Source organism: Esox lucius, chromosome 21, assembly GCF_011004845.1.
Source record: "Esox lucius isolate fEsoLuc1 chromosome 21, fEsoLuc1.pri, whole genome shotgun sequence".
Taxonomy (NCBI): Eukaryota; Metazoa; Chordata; class Actinopteri; order Esociformes; family Esocidae; genus Esox; species Esox lucius.
The window spans coordinates 16,476,178-16,498,602 of record NC_047589.1 but is presented as its reverse complement, the minus strand read 5'-3'; the positions used below and the strand labels follow the sequence as shown (position 1 = coordinate 16,498,602).

At 39.9% G+C, this 22,425-nt stretch overlaps 1 protein-coding gene across 4 annotated transcripts in view; it reads left to right on the top strand.

Annotated features, from left to right (window-relative positions):
• The first annotated feature begins 7,893 nt into the window (after positions 1–7,893).
• Positions 7,894–22,425, top strand: part of LOC105027114 (matrix metalloproteinase-16) — a 58,081-nt gene continuing 43,549 nt past the window's right edge. For 2 of the 4 annotated variants that reach the window (XM_010899038.5, XM_010899040.5), the window contains exon 1: positions 7,894–8,381. In XM_010899038.5, the coding sequence (XP_010897340.1) occupies positions 8,256–8,381 (126 nt within the window). In that variant the 5' untranslated portion in view covers positions 7,894–8,255. The remainder of the gene's footprint in view (positions 8,382–22,425) is intronic. The other 2 variants (XM_010899039.5, XM_010899043.5) reach the window with 2 other exon arrangements.

Genomic DNA, 22,425 nt, shown 5'->3' with positions numbered 1-22,425 from the left:
TAAGTCACAGCCAATTCATTACGGTAATGATCACTAGGTCCTTTGACAAAAAGGAATGAATATTGGCTTTGTTGTTCTTCATTTCTTCTGGTTACTTTTTATACAGAAAATTCATGGTCTGATCAGATTTATTGTGTTCAGGCTTCGTTTGAATGGGATATAAGAGGGTAAACAAAAATGAACTCAAATACACTCTATACAGGATGATTGGAAAGTAAACATTTGTTTGTAAAATGTGAAGACATAAGATGTATATGAGTTCTTGTAGGAGACTGATTTCAATACTGTCATGTTTAATGTTCCATTCCAAATTCCTGTGTTTCAGATGAGAAGACACATTGGCATTTGAACCATTAATATTTAACTTTTCCAGGTTTAACAGTGTATGAATGTACATTTGAGGTCTCATTGTGTGACCACCATTGCATATGTTCTGCGGCCAGGCAATTCATTTTCCTGAGGCAAATGAGACTGTATTGAGATGAATGGTGCATATTTCTGAACGGAAAACATTAAACCCTGACTTGAAGAGTTATAGATCAGTAGGCAAACACCATGGATCAGCGCTTTCCCCCCCTTTACCCTGAAAGGTTCTCTTTCCTTCTCCACAATGTTTTAAGAAAGATTACACTGATAATTAATCATATATTGGCAGCAATGAAACTGTGACATTTATGGTATTCATTATTTTTGAGTTTGTGGTGATGGAAACTTATTGCTGTAATGTTATAAGCTAATTTTCAAATCTTTACATGGCAATAATCAACACTACATTCCTGCAGGCCTATTTGAAGTTAGAAAAAACTGTCCAATTTAGAATGTTGCTCAGGAAACTAACCAGGGATACAATCCTCTCATCTATAGGCGAACACGTTTTCAAGGTTTGTAATTTTAGCATTTACAAATACTACAGCATAACTTCATATATTAAAAATATATTTATTTCTGATTTAGCAGAAGAATTCCAAAAAGTGTTCTTTAAAGCCCATGTCTTTATGCTCACCGTTCAGTTTGTATACCCAGTTATGGTAGGAGAAAACTGGAACTATCACCAACTTGGTTTGGTCAGACTGTGTGCTATGCTATAAACAGATTTAGGATGGAAGCAGTGCTCTGTATTTTGAGAGACTTTGGAGGAGACTTCAAGAAAACTCTCTTGGTCACACACGCCATGACTGCCAGCAAAACAGCAAACTTGGCAATTGTTATACTTCAATTGTAGGCGTGGATCGGATTGGAAAGAAATAAGCAGTGACCAAAGTGCTGGTGTGTTGTAAGTATGTTTGTCAAAGGAAGACTAAACAATCTATGACACGTTGTGTGTTTGTTTGGGAGAAGGGCTAGTTACCCAGGTTCTCCTGCTTCAAACTTTAACCTGTGAGGGTACATTTTCATCATCTTCGTGGTGGTTAGTGTGTTCAAAGTCTCAAAGTCATCTCTTAAGACCAGCTGCTAGTCCCAAAGTCTACGGCCTTCTAGGGAATATGTCAATCATAATTGTTTAGCATTGCAATCAAGAAGAAAGCATTAATTTTCTTTTACATCAAATGCCCACTGACATTAATGTAGATGCTAGACCATCCAGCAGAGCATGTCATTTTTGCATGACAACCATACAATGCACGTGCGTACGAACATAAACACTCAGAAATGAACATACAGTGAGAAGCGCACGCACCATCTCTCTTAATTCTCACCACAGATGGCAGAGACCTCATTGCTTCCACAAACTCTAGCTGGTTTCTTAGAGGGCTGGCTTGTGTAAAGCCAACTGGATGGTTAAGCTTATTATGTAAATACCCGGTCTGTTCACAGTGATGGGAATGTGTGGGCTGTAATCAGGTTATTTTTATACCGTGCACTGCAACCCATTTCTCCTGTTTTTGTCTGTCTGTACTGTATGTCACTAGCCACGGCTAAACAGCCAAGCATCTTTTCAATTACTGACAGGCAATTCCAAGCAAAGACAAACCTGAGCATCACAAGATAGACTTAATTGTCTTCCCACAACTAAATTGTGGAAGGGACTGTGTATCTGTCGTCATCCTGGTGTCTGTACGTACGTCACACCCAGTATTTCAGACACAACTGGCCCACCAAAACATAGTGGGTCCTGCTTTAAACATCCAACATTTACAATATTACCACACGGTGGCAGGGCTCCATCTGGCGCAAATGGTTATACCCATGGTACGACTAACAAACTCTTTTTTGTATATATGTTCTTAGCTAGTGGAGCCGGTGAGATATATGGGTGGCTTACTAGCTAGGTAGCTAGCATGCTAAGACTGATATATAGCTTACTTGTCGAGGAGATATATAGCATATAGCTAGTGTTTAATGTCCATATCAGCCCTTGTATTCTTCTTTTGCTTAATAACCCCTTAAAGACCCTCAGAAGTAAATTCAAATTTCCTAAGTAACAACCTGTGCAGTTACTTAACAAATAGATATTTGAACAAAGCACACACACTCTTAGTGGTATTTATAGTGGATCAGTACCATCATTGTGACATCAGCAGCTTTTCACCCACATTATTACAAGCTACTTCAAATATATATTTTTTCAAAATCTCACATGTAGGGATTATGTAGAATTTATTTAATTGAGAAACAAACATTCTGAGCCAAAGGTAGTGGTTTCTTTGAAAGTGATGCAAAATTGCAACGTGGAGCTTATAGTTTTAAAAAAACGCTGACAGAGGGCTGCAGTAATATACTCAGGCAAGTCAGAAGTAACTTCAGAAGTAACTTAAATATTCATTTTACACATGAAAAGGGCAAACATTTGCATTATATCACAAAATAGAAGTTTAAAATACTACCATTGACATCCACTAATTTTATGGTAAAGAAGAAGTAATATGTCAATGTTAAACCAAAATGGGAAAAGAAAATTATAGTAAAAGTGAAATGTTCACAATACATAATAAAAATCACAAGAAAATGTACAGTATGTGCACAACCACTAAACTGTGAAATGTTCAGGGGATGGGGCACTACCATGCACTGAGCATAAATCACATGATCTGTCAATTAACCAGTTAAACATTGGTTGAGTTACATATGCAAGTAATGCCTCTCAAAGGACCCTCAAAGGTCCCGCTCCCCATGGACCATTCAACATTGTATTTTATTTCAGAGCTGTATTTGTCTTGTGTTTCTCCATTGTAATATGATGAGCATTATCCACATCCACCAGTTGGATTTGCATCTCCAATTCCACCAATTTTAAATAGGTTAGCATTATTCATGTCTGTATTTCGGATTATAGTAGAGTTAGAGGAAGGAACTGAGCAGGAGGATGATTGATCCTTTTACTTTGACAGTCAGGCTGACACTAGACACTAAGCCTGACTGGTAGAGCACTGGACACATTGACATACATTTTAGTAATTTAGCAGAACCTCTAACTCAGGGTGATACTAGTCACATGCACCAACCAGTAAAATCACAAAACATGGCATTGTAGGCCCAGTTCTTCATTTACTGTGGTACACAGTACATCTAACATGACTGTTACAGTAACGCATGACTTTAGCCTACAAATACATCCGAAAAAGAGTTCGGATATGTAAACAGGATGTAGTTTAAAGGTATTCGGGGTAACCAAAACACATTTATTTTAACTATTATCATTCTAAAATAAATTGCATTTGAATATATAAAATATACCATAGCCAAGAAATTGGCAGTTTGAAGATTTTAATCCTGAAAAAAAATGTCCACATATTGTTTGAAGTAGAAAAGGACAACATAGCTAGTTAAGTAGGTTTAAAAAATAAATAAATAGGTGCTTGAAAACCTTGGCAAAGCATGGGTAAAATGTGGAATAATAGTGCTTCTGTTAATTAACTACAGTTTTTCGGTTTAGACCAATCCATCCTTTTCATATAATCTCTCCAGCAAGCCAATACTTCAAAGGACAAGTCAAACTGTTCGACTATCCTAATTTGCCGGCAATGGCACTGTTGTATTTATTATCAGACATAAAATAATTAAGGAGAAAAAGAGTAGAAATTTGGGGCAGAATAATAATATATATTATTTTTGCAGAGAAACATTAGTTTTAGTTTTGTTTACTTATTTTAACACTTTTGAATGATACAATGACTGTCAGGTTAAAGTGTAGAACGTCAGGGGTGCTTTGCAGGTGACACTTTCGGTGATTTATTTAGCGTTCAAGGCAAAGTCAAACAGCATGGCAACCACAGCATTCTTCTGCGATCCACTATCCCATATGGTATACACTTAGGGGGGCTATCATTTACTTTTCAACAGGAAAATGATGCAAAACACACCTTCATGCTGTGTAAGGGCTATTTGACCAGGGAGAGTAGTTGTGCTGGCTTCCACAATCTCCCATCCTTAACCCAATTGAGATGGTTTGGGAAGAGTTGGACCACAGAGTGAAGGTAAATCAGTCAAACCATTGACAGGAACTGTAAGTACAGTGGATATAAAAAGTCTACACACCCCTATGTGACTTTGTGATGTAAAAGAATGAGACAAAGATGAATAATGTCAGAAATGTTTCCACTTTTAATGTGACCTATAATGTGAACAATTCAATTGAAAAACAAACTGAAATATTTGCGGGGGGAAATTACAAATAAAAACCGTACAATAACCTGGTTGCATAAGTGTGCACACCCTTAAACTAATACTTGTACTTGTCTCCACTGTACTTGTCTTACCATTAGGAAACAGAAAATTCACGAAATGTGTAACGGGTGGTGGTGGAGAGGAACCAAACGCAGGCAGATTGCAGCTGACGTTTGTCTTTAAACAGCGAGACGGAAGCACTCACCGGTTACATGTGGACATACAAATTACAGCAACAACAACAATGATCCACCAGTGTGGGGAGCAGAGGAGAAACATTTAAACACATACTAATGGAATGTTCGGGACCTGGTGTGAACAAACAAGTCTGGGATGTGTTTGTGGAGTGACGGGAACAGGGGATGCATGGCACGGTGGCGCTGAACCTCACCGTACCGTGACAAAATGTTTATTAACATAGTCAGAAGTTTAATATTTGGTCCCATATTCCTAGCACACAATTACCAATATCAAACCTTTTAGTGCACAAAATGGATGGATGCACTTAAAATGTTGTGCTCTGTGGCATTTAGCCAATGTTTAATCAGGTTTTTGTATTAGTTTTTTTAAGCTCAACATGTCATTTCAGAAAATAGATCAAGACTTAAATAAACTGTAACATGCTAGATTTCATTTTGATGTTTGATTAGTTAAATATTACTCCACCAAGATAATCAAAAACAAGGTATGACCATTACCCATAAACCCTGGGTACAATGCAGATGTTTTATGGAGATGGATGACAATTGGACATACAGCAACAAATGTGATAGAGTAAGTTTGTTCTATACATGCTTATGGATAATTAGCAGTCATATATTTATGCATTTATCGACTTCTAAGTACTGAATTTACATGATTTTTTAAGACAGTGCCGCTTTAGGCAGCCAGAAATTAAGATACATTTTCAACTGTGTTTCTTTATTTGGGACTTATTAGGCACATATAGTAATGTTTTACTCAACCTCCTGAGGTATAATTTGGGAAATAATAAATTTTTCTGGGCCAAGTTTCACCTCTCAGATGGCAATGAATTAGTGGAACAACCCATAAATATATATTTATCTTCTGACTACTACATATATTATGTTGCCAAAGTCAACTGATGTAGGCCTATGAATTTTCATTTTAACAAATAGATGTGTGACCTTTTTATTGCCACGGCGCTGTACTGGTGGCTTTGGTTGATCACTCCAGTTAATCGTGTTTATTACATGGTTTTTAACTCTTGAAAACCTTATCTTTAAGGCAAAATTCCATTAAGGCTTTATATGGTCTATAATTGGTTTCTCTCCTTTCATTTTCAGTTCACTTACTTGTTACCTATCCGAAGTGTTTGTAGATGTGGTGGATAATATCCAGGATAACAATAATGTATCATAGTTTAGCATCACAGACGTTTGTGCATTCAACACATATTTTTTTTATTTTTTTTAAAGTTTGTATACAACAAACCATTATATGTATGTAATCTTAATGTTGAAATAATGTATAATTTATAAAGAACAATTACAGTATCACATAGTGTGGGGCCATATATACTATTTGGAACATAATCCTAATTCCTTCAGGCTGACATTTTGAAAACAGTTTACTGATAAATAGTGTTCAAGATATTTTCATATTTGAGCATCCATTGCAGAGTTATCTTCCATAACGTTCATATTAATTAACAATATATTTAGCATTTCCTTTTAAAGTTGAAATTTTGTGACCTAAGACTAACAAACTCACAGGCTTTTGTTGAAGTGTTCAATCTTCCCAAAATCAATTTCATGCACGTAACATCCAAAACACTTTTTTGCTTCAAGTATCCTGTTTGGGGTATACACTCCCTCCAAGGTTTACTATACACATACTAAAAGGATCATTTATATTCTGTTTGTCCATTCTGTGAGACAAGTTGGCATTATGTGCAGACATAATGTCCATAATGCTGGGATCACTGATAACGATCAACCATGAATAATTGTTTTGCAAGTTACGAGTATACGATATGTAGGCCACACATACTGCAAAAGCTGGTTTAACATTGGCTCCTTTGAAATCAGCAGTCTCATCTCTCAGTGGTCAACACAGTAACAGAGGTTGAATGTTGTGCAAATGTTTGTGAATGCTTTTCAATGAGTCTCTCTGCTTATTTATTGCTGTGCACACACACACACACACACACACACACACACAGAGTTTACAAGGAGACCCTGAAGAGGGGGGGAGGGGGTGCATGGAAATTGATACCTCGTCAACAGCAGTAATGGTGTCAAGGCCTTTCCTTGCCCCCTGTACCCGCTCGCTGGGTGTTTCTTTCCCATCACATTAAATCATTGATCGACTTCATTAAATCAAATTCCTTCTCTTTGGGTAGAGAAGAAAGACAAAGAGAGAGAGGTTTTGGGTTGTTTGAGGGAAAGAACAAGGCTGCTATTTTTTTTTTCCTCCAAATACATTGGTGTGAAAACTGTTCTTTTCAAATCATATTTTAAGGACTGGCGAGGGGATTTGTTGTTTGCATAACCATGCATATAGTAATTAAACTGTACATTATAACAAGCCGACATTTCCCTTTCATCTAATATTACACTGAGCTTGTCATTGCCCTCTAGTGGACATAATGGACAAAAACATAGTTCCTTATAGTGTCCGTGGTTCCATTACTGCATGCGCATCCCAAATGGCCCCATATTCCTTACCTGGTGCATTACTTTTAACAAAAACATGTTGGACCTTTAAATATTATACTATAAGGTTAATAGGGTCTCATCTGGAAAACTATCAGACAAAAAGTGCATATTGTTGGGAAATTGTTACTAAGAGAGTAGAAAACTCTGCAACATTATTTGTTGTTACTTCATAGTGGTATTTGAAATGATAAAATTGTTACATTTTCTCGAATGAGCATCAATAAGGATCAAGATTGAATCATTTTACTATTTAGGGCATCTGCGTGTAGCCTAGACCTAGTTAAGAATAACATATTGTCTATGTAGTATATGATAATGATAAATTAATGTTTCTCTTTTTAGACATAATTCGAAAGTGTCATTATCATCATCCGTATCATAATCAACAGCAATAACAATCAGCTACCACCCACGTTATCCAATTACTTGTGTTTGCATCTTGGCGCAACCACCACAGTCTCCTTTACACTAGCATCATATCTATAGGGCATGAGAATCCTATTGCGATGATATAGTTTAGCTTATCATCCAAGATTCCATTACGCTGTCCAAAATGGGAGTGTTATAATATGCGGCTCTGATGGGGGTTCAGGGGGAGAAAGAGCGCAGGCGCAGTCACTGAAGGTATGGTTGAAAACCAACAGCTATGCCGCGTAGCGCAGAATCTAAGCTTAATGTGTCTAACAACATCATTAGATGTGCATCCACTGAGAGGAACTGAGGAGTGGACAAAGAAAACCGAACGGAACAGCTGAAACACAATAATTATTGTCTTCTCCGGATAACTTCGTCTTCAACCGCTCGACGAGCCAAGGCGACGATTATTCTTTCCCCGGGCATGCGAGAAAGATACCATCACCACCAATGTTTCTCCTAGCCTCCGCCTGAGACGCCAGGGATTTACTCCTTGTCCGTTTGGTTTTATTTACTATTAATAAAACAAGCACACAAAATATAAAGAGGGTCATTATGTTTTTTTTAGCATTCCACTCTAGAAGACGTTTGAATAGATTTTATCTAGGACCGTTGGTTTTGCAATTCTTGCTGTGGATTTTATGTGCTGTGAACGGAGAGGAGCAACCGTTCAGCGTAGAGGTAAGGACGGACAAGGGGGGACTGTTGTTTTTCGTTCACTGGTGGTTTTCATTCATTCTTTCTATTTAGACAACAATACAAATGTGATTGTTATGCATGACATTATTTGTTTTTAGTAAAAACCGTTAGTTATAGCCTACAGTATTAGCGCTCAATGATTTAAGGATGAAGTTGGATTTCGCTTCATTAACTGCATCCCACTCTATCTGTGCGTGTTTATGAGGTGTGAACTAGATAGAATGTAATGGAACTGTTTTTTCACCCTCCTTTCCTACACGCTACTTACATTAATACATGGAATGCGCTTATAGCATAACCCTATTTTGGGCTATTTTACGAATGACAGGCATCGTTTGATGATTACGGTGAAATACATTACCAACTTCGCGCAGTGGAGTGGTATTTTTATGCACTGATCTAACTTGTGTTATATCCTCATTCAAACTCCTTTGCTTCTTTATCATAATGCAGCACGTGTTATGGTATATTGGGTAAACTATTGCCATTTAACTATACTCTAAGTATGTTATGTCCCATACAAGTTGTCTACAATGTGAATAATATTCATACAGCCTTTAAAAACACAACTTACCAAGAACTTACTAATAGTCGGAATACTTAACCGTTACACTACTCATTTGGTTCTACAACGCTTTTGCCTGTAAAATGTAGTGTTTTAAAAGCATTATTCGGGGCGAATCATAAGACGCGCTGTAGGCCACGTTATAACATCGTAATTACTTGTTATAACATGTTAACAATATTGACTATACATCAATATTAATGGTTCAGATGCTGTACATATTCTTCTCCAAACTGAAGGAAAAAACAAACAAACATAATATTTCAAAAGGTTATTGTCTCCCTTGCTTTCAGCTACTCTTAAATAGTTAATAAATAATTACCTGCTCTCTCACTGCTAAAATTATGCCAAGTGGGCAGCACCCTTATATTCTCATGAAGGAGGGTGTGGTAAAGGGAAAGGTCCATGCCAAAGGAAACTTTCTGCATAATGTGTGCCAAAAGAAGACAAAATGTATATTTTAAATATCACATATTTTGTGTCAGGTGCAGGCAATTGGGATAACATGTGCCTCTCCCATTCCACAACAAATGAGGCAATAACATATTACCAATCATTTAGCACATTATCAATGACAGTAGAAAATCAACATTACAATGGGCCTGGGACCCTCCCTCTCCTCAAACCATGAACATGTCCTAAAGGAAAACCAACTCCCTACAATGTGCAGTACTTTTGACCAGCATACTTTGGCCCAAAGTGGTTTGAAGGGGTGGACCATAAAGAGAAAGGGGTGACAGTTGGGACATAGGCCTTGTCTTGGTGCATTGTCAGAACCATAGCCAGGAGGCTGAAACTGAAAAGCATTGACCATTGTGATCTAGCCTGGAAACTGTTTGTTCAGTTGTTAATTCATAATGCAATAAATGTGCATTAGTTCAAAGTTTGAAGTGTGTAAGTTTTTATTGTGTTGCAAGAAAGTGAGACAACCAAAAGCGTGTATGAATTACATCCCTAAATCCCTCTGATACTAAAAATGGTTTGGAGATCTGTGGTGAATTGGTTTGGATTAGACAATAAAGGGTGAGTTTGGCAGCCTGTCCGTCTTGCTACTGTTAAAACACACAAAAGGTAACACAGGACAATAAAATGAAAGGATGAGTTTTTATCTCCTCCAAATAACAGGTATTGTTTTAGAGGGAGATAGACACAAACTGGCTGCTCCATAATGGGTAGTAATGTTGTGGTCAGGATAAAGCCTCACTATGACTGGTTGGAGGACAGTGTAATAATGTTAATAACAACGAACATCGAGATCATAAATCGCTTAAAATAATTGTTGGGCTGTCTCTTACGAGCCATCTAGGCTTTAAAACCTGCAACTGAAAGTTATCACAATAAATGTAAATAGCATATACCAGAGTCGATTGTGTTTCCCAATTTTTGGGGGGCTGTGTCAGAACATGTGTTACCTACGCAATTGTTATTTCGCAAAGTTGTATCAAATCGCTTTAGTTTGTGGAGGGCAATATAATCCTCTAACGCTGCACTTGCACTAGCTTTATCCTGCTCTCCCCGTGTGAGAGATTTGCGTGCATAAAGAGACAGTCAATTACATCAAGTGATTTGTGAACTTAGACACATTTTAGATATTCATCGTTATTCCCCTTAAAGACAGTTAGCTTTTTATAACCACATGCATCACAGTAGTTCTAGAGGGGAAAAAAAAAAAATATTTGACCTGATGGGCTGAGGGCCGTGACAGGAGTTGTCGTCAGGCAGAATCTTAAGCAGCAACATGGCCAGGTGGGCTTTGGACAGCAACACCTATACGGGCTTAGGTCTTATTGCATCTGGTTTGGAAAGTCATCCATCTGGTTTACAAATATCAGATAGGAGAAATGCATATAAATACAATGACATGTCGTGGAGCTCTAGTACTTGATAGGGCTGCACAATTTGGATAAAATATTGAATTGCGATTTCTTTGACAAATGTTGCAATGATTAGCGATTTTCAAGCATGGTGTAAACAACGTAGATTATTTCACTTAAAAATAGAGAACAGCCTACGTAATGTGCTATGAAACTGAATACAAATCTAGTTAAAGTTCAGTGTTTTCTATTTTATACTTATTACCAATTTGAAGCATCTAATGCAATGGCGTTTGCAGCATCTTCTATGCTTGTGCCGTTGCCATAGCTGGTTAGGCAACATTTCTCAACCCTTGAGCTATATTTTCTCTCATATTAAGTTGATTAACTTTTAATTATCATGCTGTGGTGTATGTGGGACAACGTCTTGGTGCCACTCGCTAGCTGGAAGCAGAGTTAACTCAAACTAACATTGACAAACCAAGTATTGAAGCAAAATTAGCCCAGGTATTTAAGTAATCTGCAAAAATACATACAGCACCCGCAAGAAAGACGATTACGGACGTATGATGCGTGCCTGCTGCCTCGAGCATCTTATTCACCTTTTTTGGAGCTGAAAATCACAGTCGGCGATTTGGATACTGCACATGTCAATATCGCTATTCTGATTATAATTTGATTAGTCGTGCAGCCTTAATATTTTTCGCCGCAGCATTGGGGGAATTGGTGATCCTCTGCCCATCATGACTTCTGAGAGACACTGCCACTCTGAGAGGCTCTTTTTATACCCAATCATGTTGCCAATTGACATAATAAGTTGCAAATTGGTCTTCCAGCTTTTCTTTATCTGTACATTTTACTTTTCCGGCCTCTTATTGCTACCTGTCCCAACTTTTTTGGAATGTATAGCTCTCATGAAATCCAAAATGAGCCAATATTTGGCATGACACTACAAAATGTCTCACTTTCAACATTCGATATGTTATCTATATTCTATTGTGAATTAAATATGAGTTTATGAGATTTATAAATTATTTTTACTCACAATTTGTACAGTGTCCCAACTTTTTTGGAATCGGGTTTGTACATACAGACCTTATTAATGCCAATGTAACAATGTGAGCCCCACGATGCTCCACCCACTGGACCTGCATACAAAGAGCATTCCCCCAGTGGAGAATCAGGAGTACAACTTGTTGCATGTTGAGCCCCAAAGGTTTTGAACAAAACCAAGACATTTGACTCTGGAGCCCAGTCCGTCAGGGTACAGTGTAGAGATGTACTACAACTAACATACTGGGTTGCTTTGATAGGATTAAACTAACAATTCAACATCGACCTTACTTTCATTAAAAGTGCCATAACAAGAGTTTTATAATTTAATTTATTGAGAAGCGCAAACAGCTTGCTCTCTATCTCTGGAACTGGTATGCGGTACAGGGCGGTATTGTCCCATGGACTCGGAACATAGATACACACGGGTGTAACGACGGAGGCCATTCCAAACAAGCCTCATGTTAATAGTTGGCATACCCCGTCTGGGGAGGCCTGGCTGACTGAATAATTGAAAGCGGGTGGTGTGTGTATGCGTGTGTGTATGCGTGTGTGTGTGCATGGCCGTGTGCTTGTCCATCAATGGGATCCATCTGTATGTGTGTGTGTGTGTATATCATACCCAGGGCCAACTGCGAGCGTTATGATGACTCCATGGTGGGACCAAGGCCAATGCTGAGGTCTGTGCTAATGGTTGATCAGTGGGCAGGGCCGAGACTGCTTGGTGTGTGTTTATTTGTCCAGTCCAACCATCACCTCATCCCATCTCTCTCTCTGTCTCTCCCCCCTCTCTCTTTCTCCTACTCTCGTTCTCTTTCTCTCTTCACCGTCTTTCTATCTGTCCGTCTCACTGCCTCTAACTCTCTGTTTACGTGACATGGTGTCTTCTTTTGGCCTCCGTGCCTTGTCTGATCCGCCCTGTCAAACGTTCTCCTCAGTAGGTCAGCTAGGGTCATGCAGGTGCAAGGAAAATGTCCTGGCTGGCCAATTTTATTTTATTTTATGAACACAAACACAACACAGCGTTGTTGATAACATAATGGATACTTAACAGCCTGTAACACGATCTGTTGAGAAGTGATAGTTTACCCAAAGAAGATATTTCACTTCAAACCTGTGGAAGCGCAGGGATTCAGGTACAGGGTCATCAGTAAAGGGTGTTGGATGTTGTTGTTGCAAGGACACATACACACACAGCTTTCCTGACATCATTGGGCTTATGTGTGAGAACCGATTTCACTGTGCCGCTGGGGTGTCAGTGTCCCTCTGTTTTCTCACTCTGAGAGAGAGAGAAACACAAGACCAGACCAAACCCAATTGATTCAGAGTCAAGGCATTCTTTTTTTTGTTGTTCACACTAGCCTCATTCCTGCGGCTGTGTTTGTCCAGACTTCTCTTTCCCTTTCTTCTTTGTCTTATGTATATACTGTACAGATTATCCCTCTTATGTCATTTTCACTACTGTTGTCTGTACTCCTTGCTATCTCTCACTTCACAGGCCTAGTAGGTTACAGTGATATTTGAGGTTGTGGTTAGTAGCTGTTCTGCGAGCTGTTAAATTTTCATGTACATGAAGCATAGAGAGAGAGAGCTGTAACGGGCAAGGTTTCCAGTAATCTTCACCAGTAGCAGGCCTGATGTATGTTTTCTGTACTACCCGTCAGGTCACAAGGAGACAGAGCCAAAAGGCTACAGAGACACAGTAGTAAGGCTACATATTTTCAACAATAAGGCTCCACAGGCGCTGTAATATGGTTGCATAGTCTCAGTAATAAGGCTGCAGGGTATAGTAATAAGGCTACGTAGTCTCAGTAATAAGCCTACAGGGTGTAGTAATAAGGCTACGTAGTCTCAGTAATAAGGCTGCAGGGTGTAGTAATAAGGCTACGTAGTCTCAGTAATAAGGCTGCATGGTGTAGGAATAAGGCTACGTAGTCTCAGTAATAAGGCTGCAGGGTGTAGTAATAAGGCTCACTAGTCTCAGCAATAAGGCTACAGAGACACAGTTATAAACAGGGACTTAGTATTGAAGCCTGCAGGTTTTAGGTTACAGAGACTCAACAATAAGACTACAGAGACTCAGTAGTACGGTTACATAGACTCAGTTTTAAGGCTACAAAGACAGAAAGTAATCAGGCTACATAGCCTTAATAATAACTCTCGAGAGGAGAGACTCAGTAAAGCAACAGGGACTCAGTGCACAGAGTAGTGATCTCTTCAAAGGGTGGCTGGTGGGTCAGGCTGTGTTGCCTTGGCGACCGTTGCTGGTTGGCACTACTTGCCAGCCGGTTGGTGGGTGTCCTACTGAATTATTTAAGCAGGCTGAGGGAGAAACGGAGGAGCCGCGAGGTGACGTCAGCTACCCCACGAGACCAGTGTCGTGTTCTGACATGTCATTTGTTAAAAGGGACCTTATGACTCCCAAAGGCAGCCTCCTTGGGAACACATATCTGTGACTTCTGGTTTACGAGCAGTTACAGGCGCACATGCGTGGAGGGATTTTCAGCATTACTGGAAGAAATTGCTTACATATGCATCCATTCATACACAGGCTATCTTGCATGCCCACGCGCTCATGCACAGACAGACACCCACAAACACACAAAAAAACACATACGCATATTTCCATACAGTAAATATAGTTGTTTATTGTAGAATATACAAAAAGAGTGCCGGAGTCTCTGCATCACAGTTATCCTTGTCCACCCTCATTTCAGCCTCACATTCAGTGTTTAGTGTGTGGTTTCATAGCATAAGTGATCTCCTACACTAGCCATGTGCAACACTGTTGACAACCAGTATGTTAGCGGCATGTTGCTATGGCTACCAACTCTTCCAAATATTGTGTCTGTTTTCCACCATAAGGTTAGCCTTTGATGTCGTAGCCAGGCTAATTAGGGAGCCTGCATGATGTGGCACTAGCTCATTATCTGAAGATCCACTGACGCTACCAAATTGCACAGGAAGTTCACATGAGTTAAGCACTGAGGTGGCGCAAAACACAGACTGATGAAGGAAAGCTACAGTATAAGAGTTCTTAATAGCCCTGATATAAATTGAATCTGTTATTAGCTGCCTGTTGCCTTGAGTGTTTGTGATGATCTGCACAATTTGTAATATTGTGTTGTTACATTTCAAGTTGTGAATGAGCTGTGAATGAATGTCATTGCACCAAATAACCGTGTTTCATATTTCTTAGTAATCCGTACACCTCTGTCGACTAGCAATTTCCTGGCCACTCAGACAACATCCTCGAACACTCGAAAGTCGCATTTACCAACTTTTTGATAGGAATAACCGGATCTTTGAAACATTCTTGTAGCTTGTCCAGCTTAAGACATGCCCCTCTCTTTCACCGTTAAATACATTGATACCATATTGGAACCTGACACATATCCCAACACTAACAACTACAAAAAAGGTGATAAGCACCAAGTGTTTTCTATAATTCAGCTTTTTTTTATTGTTTAGAGCATGTTGATAGTAAATTATTAAAAGACATAGGTAAGAAATGTTCACACACTCTCCCATCTAAAAATTAACATAATCAAATCAAATCATTTTCTCAGCGGATTGCACTAAACTAGTATGCAATGGTAAGGTAATTCAGATTTACAATCAAAACAAATCCTCAACTTCTAAGCTACCTCTGCATATTTACGAATTCTAAACAGGCAAGATGAAAGATATGGTGTCATTGGTATCAACAGGAATTCTGAGAGGTGGCAGAGGTTGAACGTAGATTCAGTATCATTTATGTCAGATGGCTTCAACACTTCCTGGTGCAGTCTTGGTTTGGTTTGTCATTTTCTTTAGAGATCGCGGGCAAGGATCCAGCTTTGTTTGTATTCAATTAAATGTTGCTTTTTATGGGCTTTTTAGGGCTAATAAACCCTTTGTATCACTACAAATAGAGTACATTTAAAAGGCTATATTTTTGTGATTTCTTTGAAAATAGCTGTATTGTGCATGGTTCCATTCATTTGTGTTAGAATGTTTTTCAGCTTAGATGCCAAACCGCACTCTTATATCTCTGTCCATCCATTGCCCAAACATTCTTTGTTCTTCCATTATTTGGGTACATTTGTAAGAATACACCATGTGTGAGGGGAAGTCAAGGTAGAAGTTTCGAAAAGCACACATTTTTGAGTTTCCCCATTCAGGAACATAAACATCCTAGTCAGATGTGCATCATTGTTATATAACCTTGATTGCTTCACCCAAGGGAGCGTTATGTGTCAGAACTACAAAGTCACTGTGTAGAACAGAGTGTGTGAAAACAGCCCCTAACATCACGACTTCGTTTGTACAAACCCAGAGGCAACTTTACTGAAAGACTCGCTAGGTTGGTTTCTAAAAATGTTTTCTCAGCATTGTTGCCGACATCTCCATCAGATATATTTCAGATACAAAAAAAAAGTTGCCAAATAATTTGCAGCAATGTCAAATTCACTGTGTTTTAGTCTAGGAGGGGCATTAGCAAAAGACAATATGATCACTCTCAAGTCACAAAGAGTTTGTGAGTTCAGCCGTAGCTGATTTTGTGTCCTTTGCACGTTACGACTTACACCAAAAGCCTACAGTACGTGTAGGACACACCAACACGTTTAGAAAGAGATTTACATAGTGCATTGACTGTGCTGTTTTGTGGCCGGTAACCTTTGTAAGGCCCAGAATCATGATGGGATGATTCACAAACACTGAAGGATATTGTAAAATGTCTTATCTACAGTCCACCGTTGTCCATCCCAAATCCTTTCTGTGCAATTGCATGAACATACAAATACTTGTTATTGTGTCAGTGAGAGACAGACATATTGTTGTATCCCCCCTATATGTATTGAGTGGGAGCCCGTCTGGAATGAAAGGCTGTAGCCTGTGCTTTAGTCCAGAGACCTTACATAGGCAGAACACTGCTAAGAAGCTATAGATCAGGAAGAGAATGAATCAATGAGAGAGAGAGAGAGAGAGAGCGAGAGAGAGAGAGAGAGAGAGAGAGAGGGTCTACACTACAGAGACCTTGCATTAGCTTTTAGAAAATGTACATTTGACACTAATTCATTTATGTAATTCATATTTCTCTCCCTACAACCGTCTTGGTTTCTCTCCCTGTACTTGCGCTTACACCTGGCACATTCATAGTATTCAAGTAATGTCCAGGCGTGAAATGGACAGCCACACGCTATGTGACTGTGATGGATCGACTGTCCTAAGTCACTTTCTGATAGCAGATGCAGCATTCTGATCGACTGTACAAAGGAGAGCTACTGTAACTGACAGGGGTGTATGTAATAAAAATAATTATCCGAATTTATGTTGCTTCTAGCGTTTTCCATGAAAACAAACTAATATAAAAACATACAAAACAGTATGTCTGGACGACTGCACAACAATGTTCAGCAAATGGAAAGTTTAAACTGTTTTAAGCCTCAAACAGATGGTGTGACTGTCAACAAGGACACACATAGCTTTACCGAGGGTGGGATAGTCAACAGGGAAGATGATCACATTGTTCATTGACAGGCAGGCAGCACTGTTTACTATCAATTCAAGGCATGTCTGAGGCGCCACGACGTTCCCACCGTCCGACCGTCTCTGTTAAACCTAATGCCGTTCCCAGGCACAAATTTGCTGAAGGTCTGGTGGACCATTAATTCTGACCGGCCTTTGTAGCCTACAAGAAAAAGGCCAGTTCCTGACTCTATTTGGAGGCCAGCCTTGCAGTTTTGTTTGTTGGGGAAATTAAATAATGACAAAAACATGACTTGCTAAAGTCCCTTCAACAAGGCCAACTTTGGATGGAAGGTGTTTCGGGCTCCTACCCCCTGTCCGCCTGGGGATGATGGTAAACTGAACCTTCTCCATGGCCGGTGCTTCTGTCTTGTACAAGATTAAATGACTGAATGATGACTTGATTAGGCTACTGCGGCTCTCCATCCACCCCAGTCTTCCTCATGGAGTAGGGAGCTGTAAACCACTAAATAAATATGGTGGTGGCTAGGCTGTTCAAATCAAAACACGCTAACAGGTAACATAAACTTGCAAGCAATAAATATATACATATGTTTGCAAAATGTACCGGAGATCTCTAGGCTCGCTGCTTCACGGCACCATGGCAACTATAGAACTAATATCCTCCCCCTCCACTGCTAAAGGCTTATGTGTCATTGTTATTGTCCCCCAGGGAATGGGGACACCAATGCAGACCTAACCCCTCTAAAGCAGTCCGGCTGATTTGGCTGATGGGTGTACACTGTAGATGATACAGTAGTTTGATAGGAACACAAGCTTCACATGTTCACCCTTCACTTACCTGGCTGGATCCATCCAAATTTGCCCACTATTCCCAGTAGTGCCATACCCAATGATACCCAATGAGCATAATGAAAATTGAAAGAGGAAAAAATGGATGTTATCACTTGGGTTGTATACTCATTTTGAGCCCCAGTAAAAAATAAAAATAAATACAAACTCAGCTTTCTAGAACGCATTTGCTTTAGATAAGAAAGTTTGCTCATAGGCTGAAAGCACATTCATCAAAGTGCTTATGGCTCAGACTATAACACTGTTTCTGAAGGAAGAGATATGTGTACGGGAACTTCATTACGTTCCAAATGGCATTTTATTCCCTATATAGTACATTACTTCTTTCCAGGGCCTTAGAGATGGTGGTAAATGTAATGCAGTAAATAGTGAATATGGTTGGATTTAGGATGCAGAAGCCTCCCAGGAAGTACTGTACTACTCAAAATCCAATCCCATGTTTGTTGTTTTGGTTTATTTATACAATTTACATAATAGTGCTCCACACATAACACATGCTTCTATTCAACAGCAGCACCACATCAGAGATATAACCATAACCAACTACAGAAGCAATTTCATGCTTTTAACTGTGCTGTGCATTGAAGTATTTGGTGGTGAGGCGGTCGCTTCAAAATGACTGAGTCCAAATCAACTCACAGGAAACACTGTGATAGCGGATGTGGATTTACCTAATTCAGTTAAAAGGCAGAAAGTAAGAGAGACGTAGCGAGAGGAAGAGGAGATACATGAAGTAACTGAGGTAAGAGGAAGAGAAAAAGGCAGTCAATGTGATGAACAGCAATGTAAATGCAACATGTTAAGTTTGTATTTAGTCCATGTTCCATGAGCTTAAATTAAATGGAAAAAATGGACACATATGCACAGATATGTTTATATCTCTGTTAGCGAGTATTTCTCCTTTGCCAAGATATTTGCATATCAAGATAAACAGCCAGATTATTACACAGGTGCACATTGTGCTGGGGACTTTCAAAGGCTGCTCTAAAATGTGAAATTCTGGGACCAACATATCTCTCAAGTTCTGAGGGAGCTTGTAGTCTGCATGAATGTCTCAAAGCTGTTACCAAATAATGTCATGTTGATTTCTATTCCATAACCCATCTTCAACATTGTTTAAGAAAATGTTGGCAATGCTACCAGCATCACAACCAAAGACCAGGTGTAACCCCTCCTGCCCAGGACCTCCACATTTAGCTTCTTCCATTCCATCACCAGATATTTCCTTCAATGAACTCCAACTCTGTAAAATCTTTGAACGTTTTGTGTGATGTTGTTAAATTCCTCTTGCATTTACATTTCTCACTCCCAGATCGTGCATTTTTTTTTAGCTACTAATTATTATTATCAATCCCTAGTAATGCACGTTAGACCAAATTATAATCAGCTCCAATGAGGATGCATTAAGTACAATGTTCATTTGGACAACAATACCTAGAAGCAATACCAGTTAGCCTTGTATATACCTGGCTGATGATTGCTGCACAATCCATGCAGTGAACGCAAATGAAAGTGCATGAGATAAGGCAAACTACAATGTGTGTGTCTGTGTGAATGTGGGTGATTGAGGAGGTGCTGTGGCGCTGAACGAGCCCACTCAACATCACAACGTCAGATGTAGTCAGTGCCCTGTGTAACTCCTGGTCTATATTTCCCACTGTATTACCATCAATACTGAATGGAGCACAGATACAGAAATCCAACACTACTGTTGTTTGCTCCTTGGGGTTTAAGGCCGGGTGTCTCTGTAAAGCACTTTGTGACAACTGCTGTTGTAAAAAGGGCTTTATAAATACACTTGATTGATTGATTGATTGATTGATACGTTTGGCTTTATCCCTCATAGAACAGAACCATTTTATAATTTCTGGGAGCAGATCTACCTCTAGAACAAGATCCAGAAGCAAAATAGGTCAACCTGCTCCCTGGTACTGTGGTCTGTCCTGGTACTGTTGTCTTATCTTGTACTGTGGTCAGTTCTGGTGCTATGGTCCCACCAGGTGTAGTGGTCCTTCCAGGTACAGTGGTCAGTCCTGATAATGTGGTCTTTTCTGGTCCTGTGGTCAGTCCTGATAATGTGGTATTTTCTGGTACTGTGGTCAGTCCTGTTGCTGTGGCCCTACCTGGTATAGTGGTCCTTCCTGGTACTGTGGTCCTTCCTGGTACTCTGATCAGTTCTGCTACTGTGGTCTTTCCTGGTATCGTGGTCAATCCTGGTGCTGACATCAGCCCTGGTACTGGGCTCTGAGGGGGCAGAGCTCCTGCATGATGTGAGTCAGGACACAACAGTCAGTACACAACACTACAAAGACGTGTATGTGTGTGTGTGTGTGTGTTTGTGCATTTATATTGCTGTAGTATTCTAGTCTTTGTACCCCTTGGGGCCTTTTCTGCCCTGAGAATAACCGACAAAACATAAATATTATGATCCCCCTCGCATAGAGAGAGAAAGATATGGAGAGAGGCAGGAAAGGGAGGAGCAAAGACAAGAAATGAAGAGTTCAGATAGACATACCCAATTTATCACATTTTATCTTTAGCCCTTTAAAGACCAAATAAGAACAAAGACAGTGATTCTTTTGATTAAAAATAACACTCCACCCCTGATCCCAAAGGCTCCCTGTATAGGTCTGTAGGGAATAGGGTGTCATTTGAGACTACGCCCTAGTAGTGGTGTTGAGTGTGATGAGGGGATAGAAATGCAGTAATGTGGAAGGACTGACTTGTCTCGACCAAAACAGATCCTATCCTGACAGGCTTCCTATGTGTGAGTGTATGTGTGTGTGTGCACGTGTGTGCACACTTGTGATCGAGTAGCAGTGGTGCTGAACGAGGCGCTGCAACATCCCGACGTCAGATGTAGTCAGTGCTCTGTGTAACTCCTGGTCTATATTTCTCACTGAATTACCATCACTACTGTAGTGGAGCACAGATCAGTTTGGCTTTATCCCTCATGCCAGCTTTGGAGACAGTAGAGCAGTAAAATGGAGTGGGACAGCTTGTTCAGTGGTGGGTAGATGTGGGGGAGAATGAATTTGAGGAGATTGACAAATTGTTGGAGATCTGCCTCATTTGCTGATCTCTGTTGGTCTCTCTTATCTGTCTCTCTAAATGTATGTGACATATGCTTGCCGTACAGTAGGCCACATAATGTTCTTGCCTTTGATAAATCGGAGCAATCACAAGGTTTGAACCTGATGTTAGCTCTGTTCCCCAGACACCCATCCTTTCGTCATATCTCAGTTTGACAGCTTCATGTAAAAGACAGTCAAGTGACAAACTGTCACCACCACTGTGACTCTCTTTACTCCCCTCCCTACCCAGAGTCCTTTGGGACAAAGAAGTCAGTACAGCAGGGATCCGTTATCCTCTGTACTGCTGCGTGCCAATCACAACATCTGCTCACAGGATGGGATGTCAGTAGCGACAACATACTTTAAAACTACCACAGGTGTCCCCTTGGGTTCTTCTGGTTCCATGGCTGCAGGCCAATTGTCACATGTTTGCCCTCAGTGTAAGATTGTTGTACATATTGGACAATGTCATGTTTGTCTGTATACCCACTGATCGTGTAGGTCATAAGGGAGTCTGCTTGATGTGGTAGGATAGCAAGCATGGCTGTTTCTCAGACTTGACTTCAAACCTTTCTCTGTACCACTCCCTTCATCTTTCTTTCTCTCTTTTCACTCTCTCTATATCATTCTATTCCACCTTTCTGTCACTCTCTGACTGCAGTGGATATTAGGTTTGAGCTTCAGCATGTGTGAGATTGCGTTTTACTCCCAGGCTGGAGAGGAGAGCGTCTTTCTGATGTAATGCAGAAATGCAGCTCCATAATGACTCTGTAAAGATGTAGTTTGATGTTTGTTTGTACTCTTGCAATCCGCTGCTTTCAGCTCAGGGTTTCTGGCTTACTACATTGTGTGTAGTAATTATTCTCTTTGTAGTACACTATTTTTTTCCAAGACCTCTGCTCTACCCTCATCTTCCTCTCATCTTCTTCTCCTCTCATCTTCCTCTCTGTCCCTCCTGACTCTCCATGATCATATAGACATCTCAGTGATCATCCAAGTCTCAGGTTTTATCGGGGCCTTAAAAGCTCCATTACACCAGATTATCTGACAAGCAAACGATCTGATAACAGTTAACAATCCCACGCTTAAAGGTCATCAGTGGATCTCTTGGTCCCTATACTTCTTCAGTAACCCTGTAGCTAGATGTTCTGGCTGGTTGCTTGTGCCTTAAAGGACACCCTCATTTTTTGTGTGGA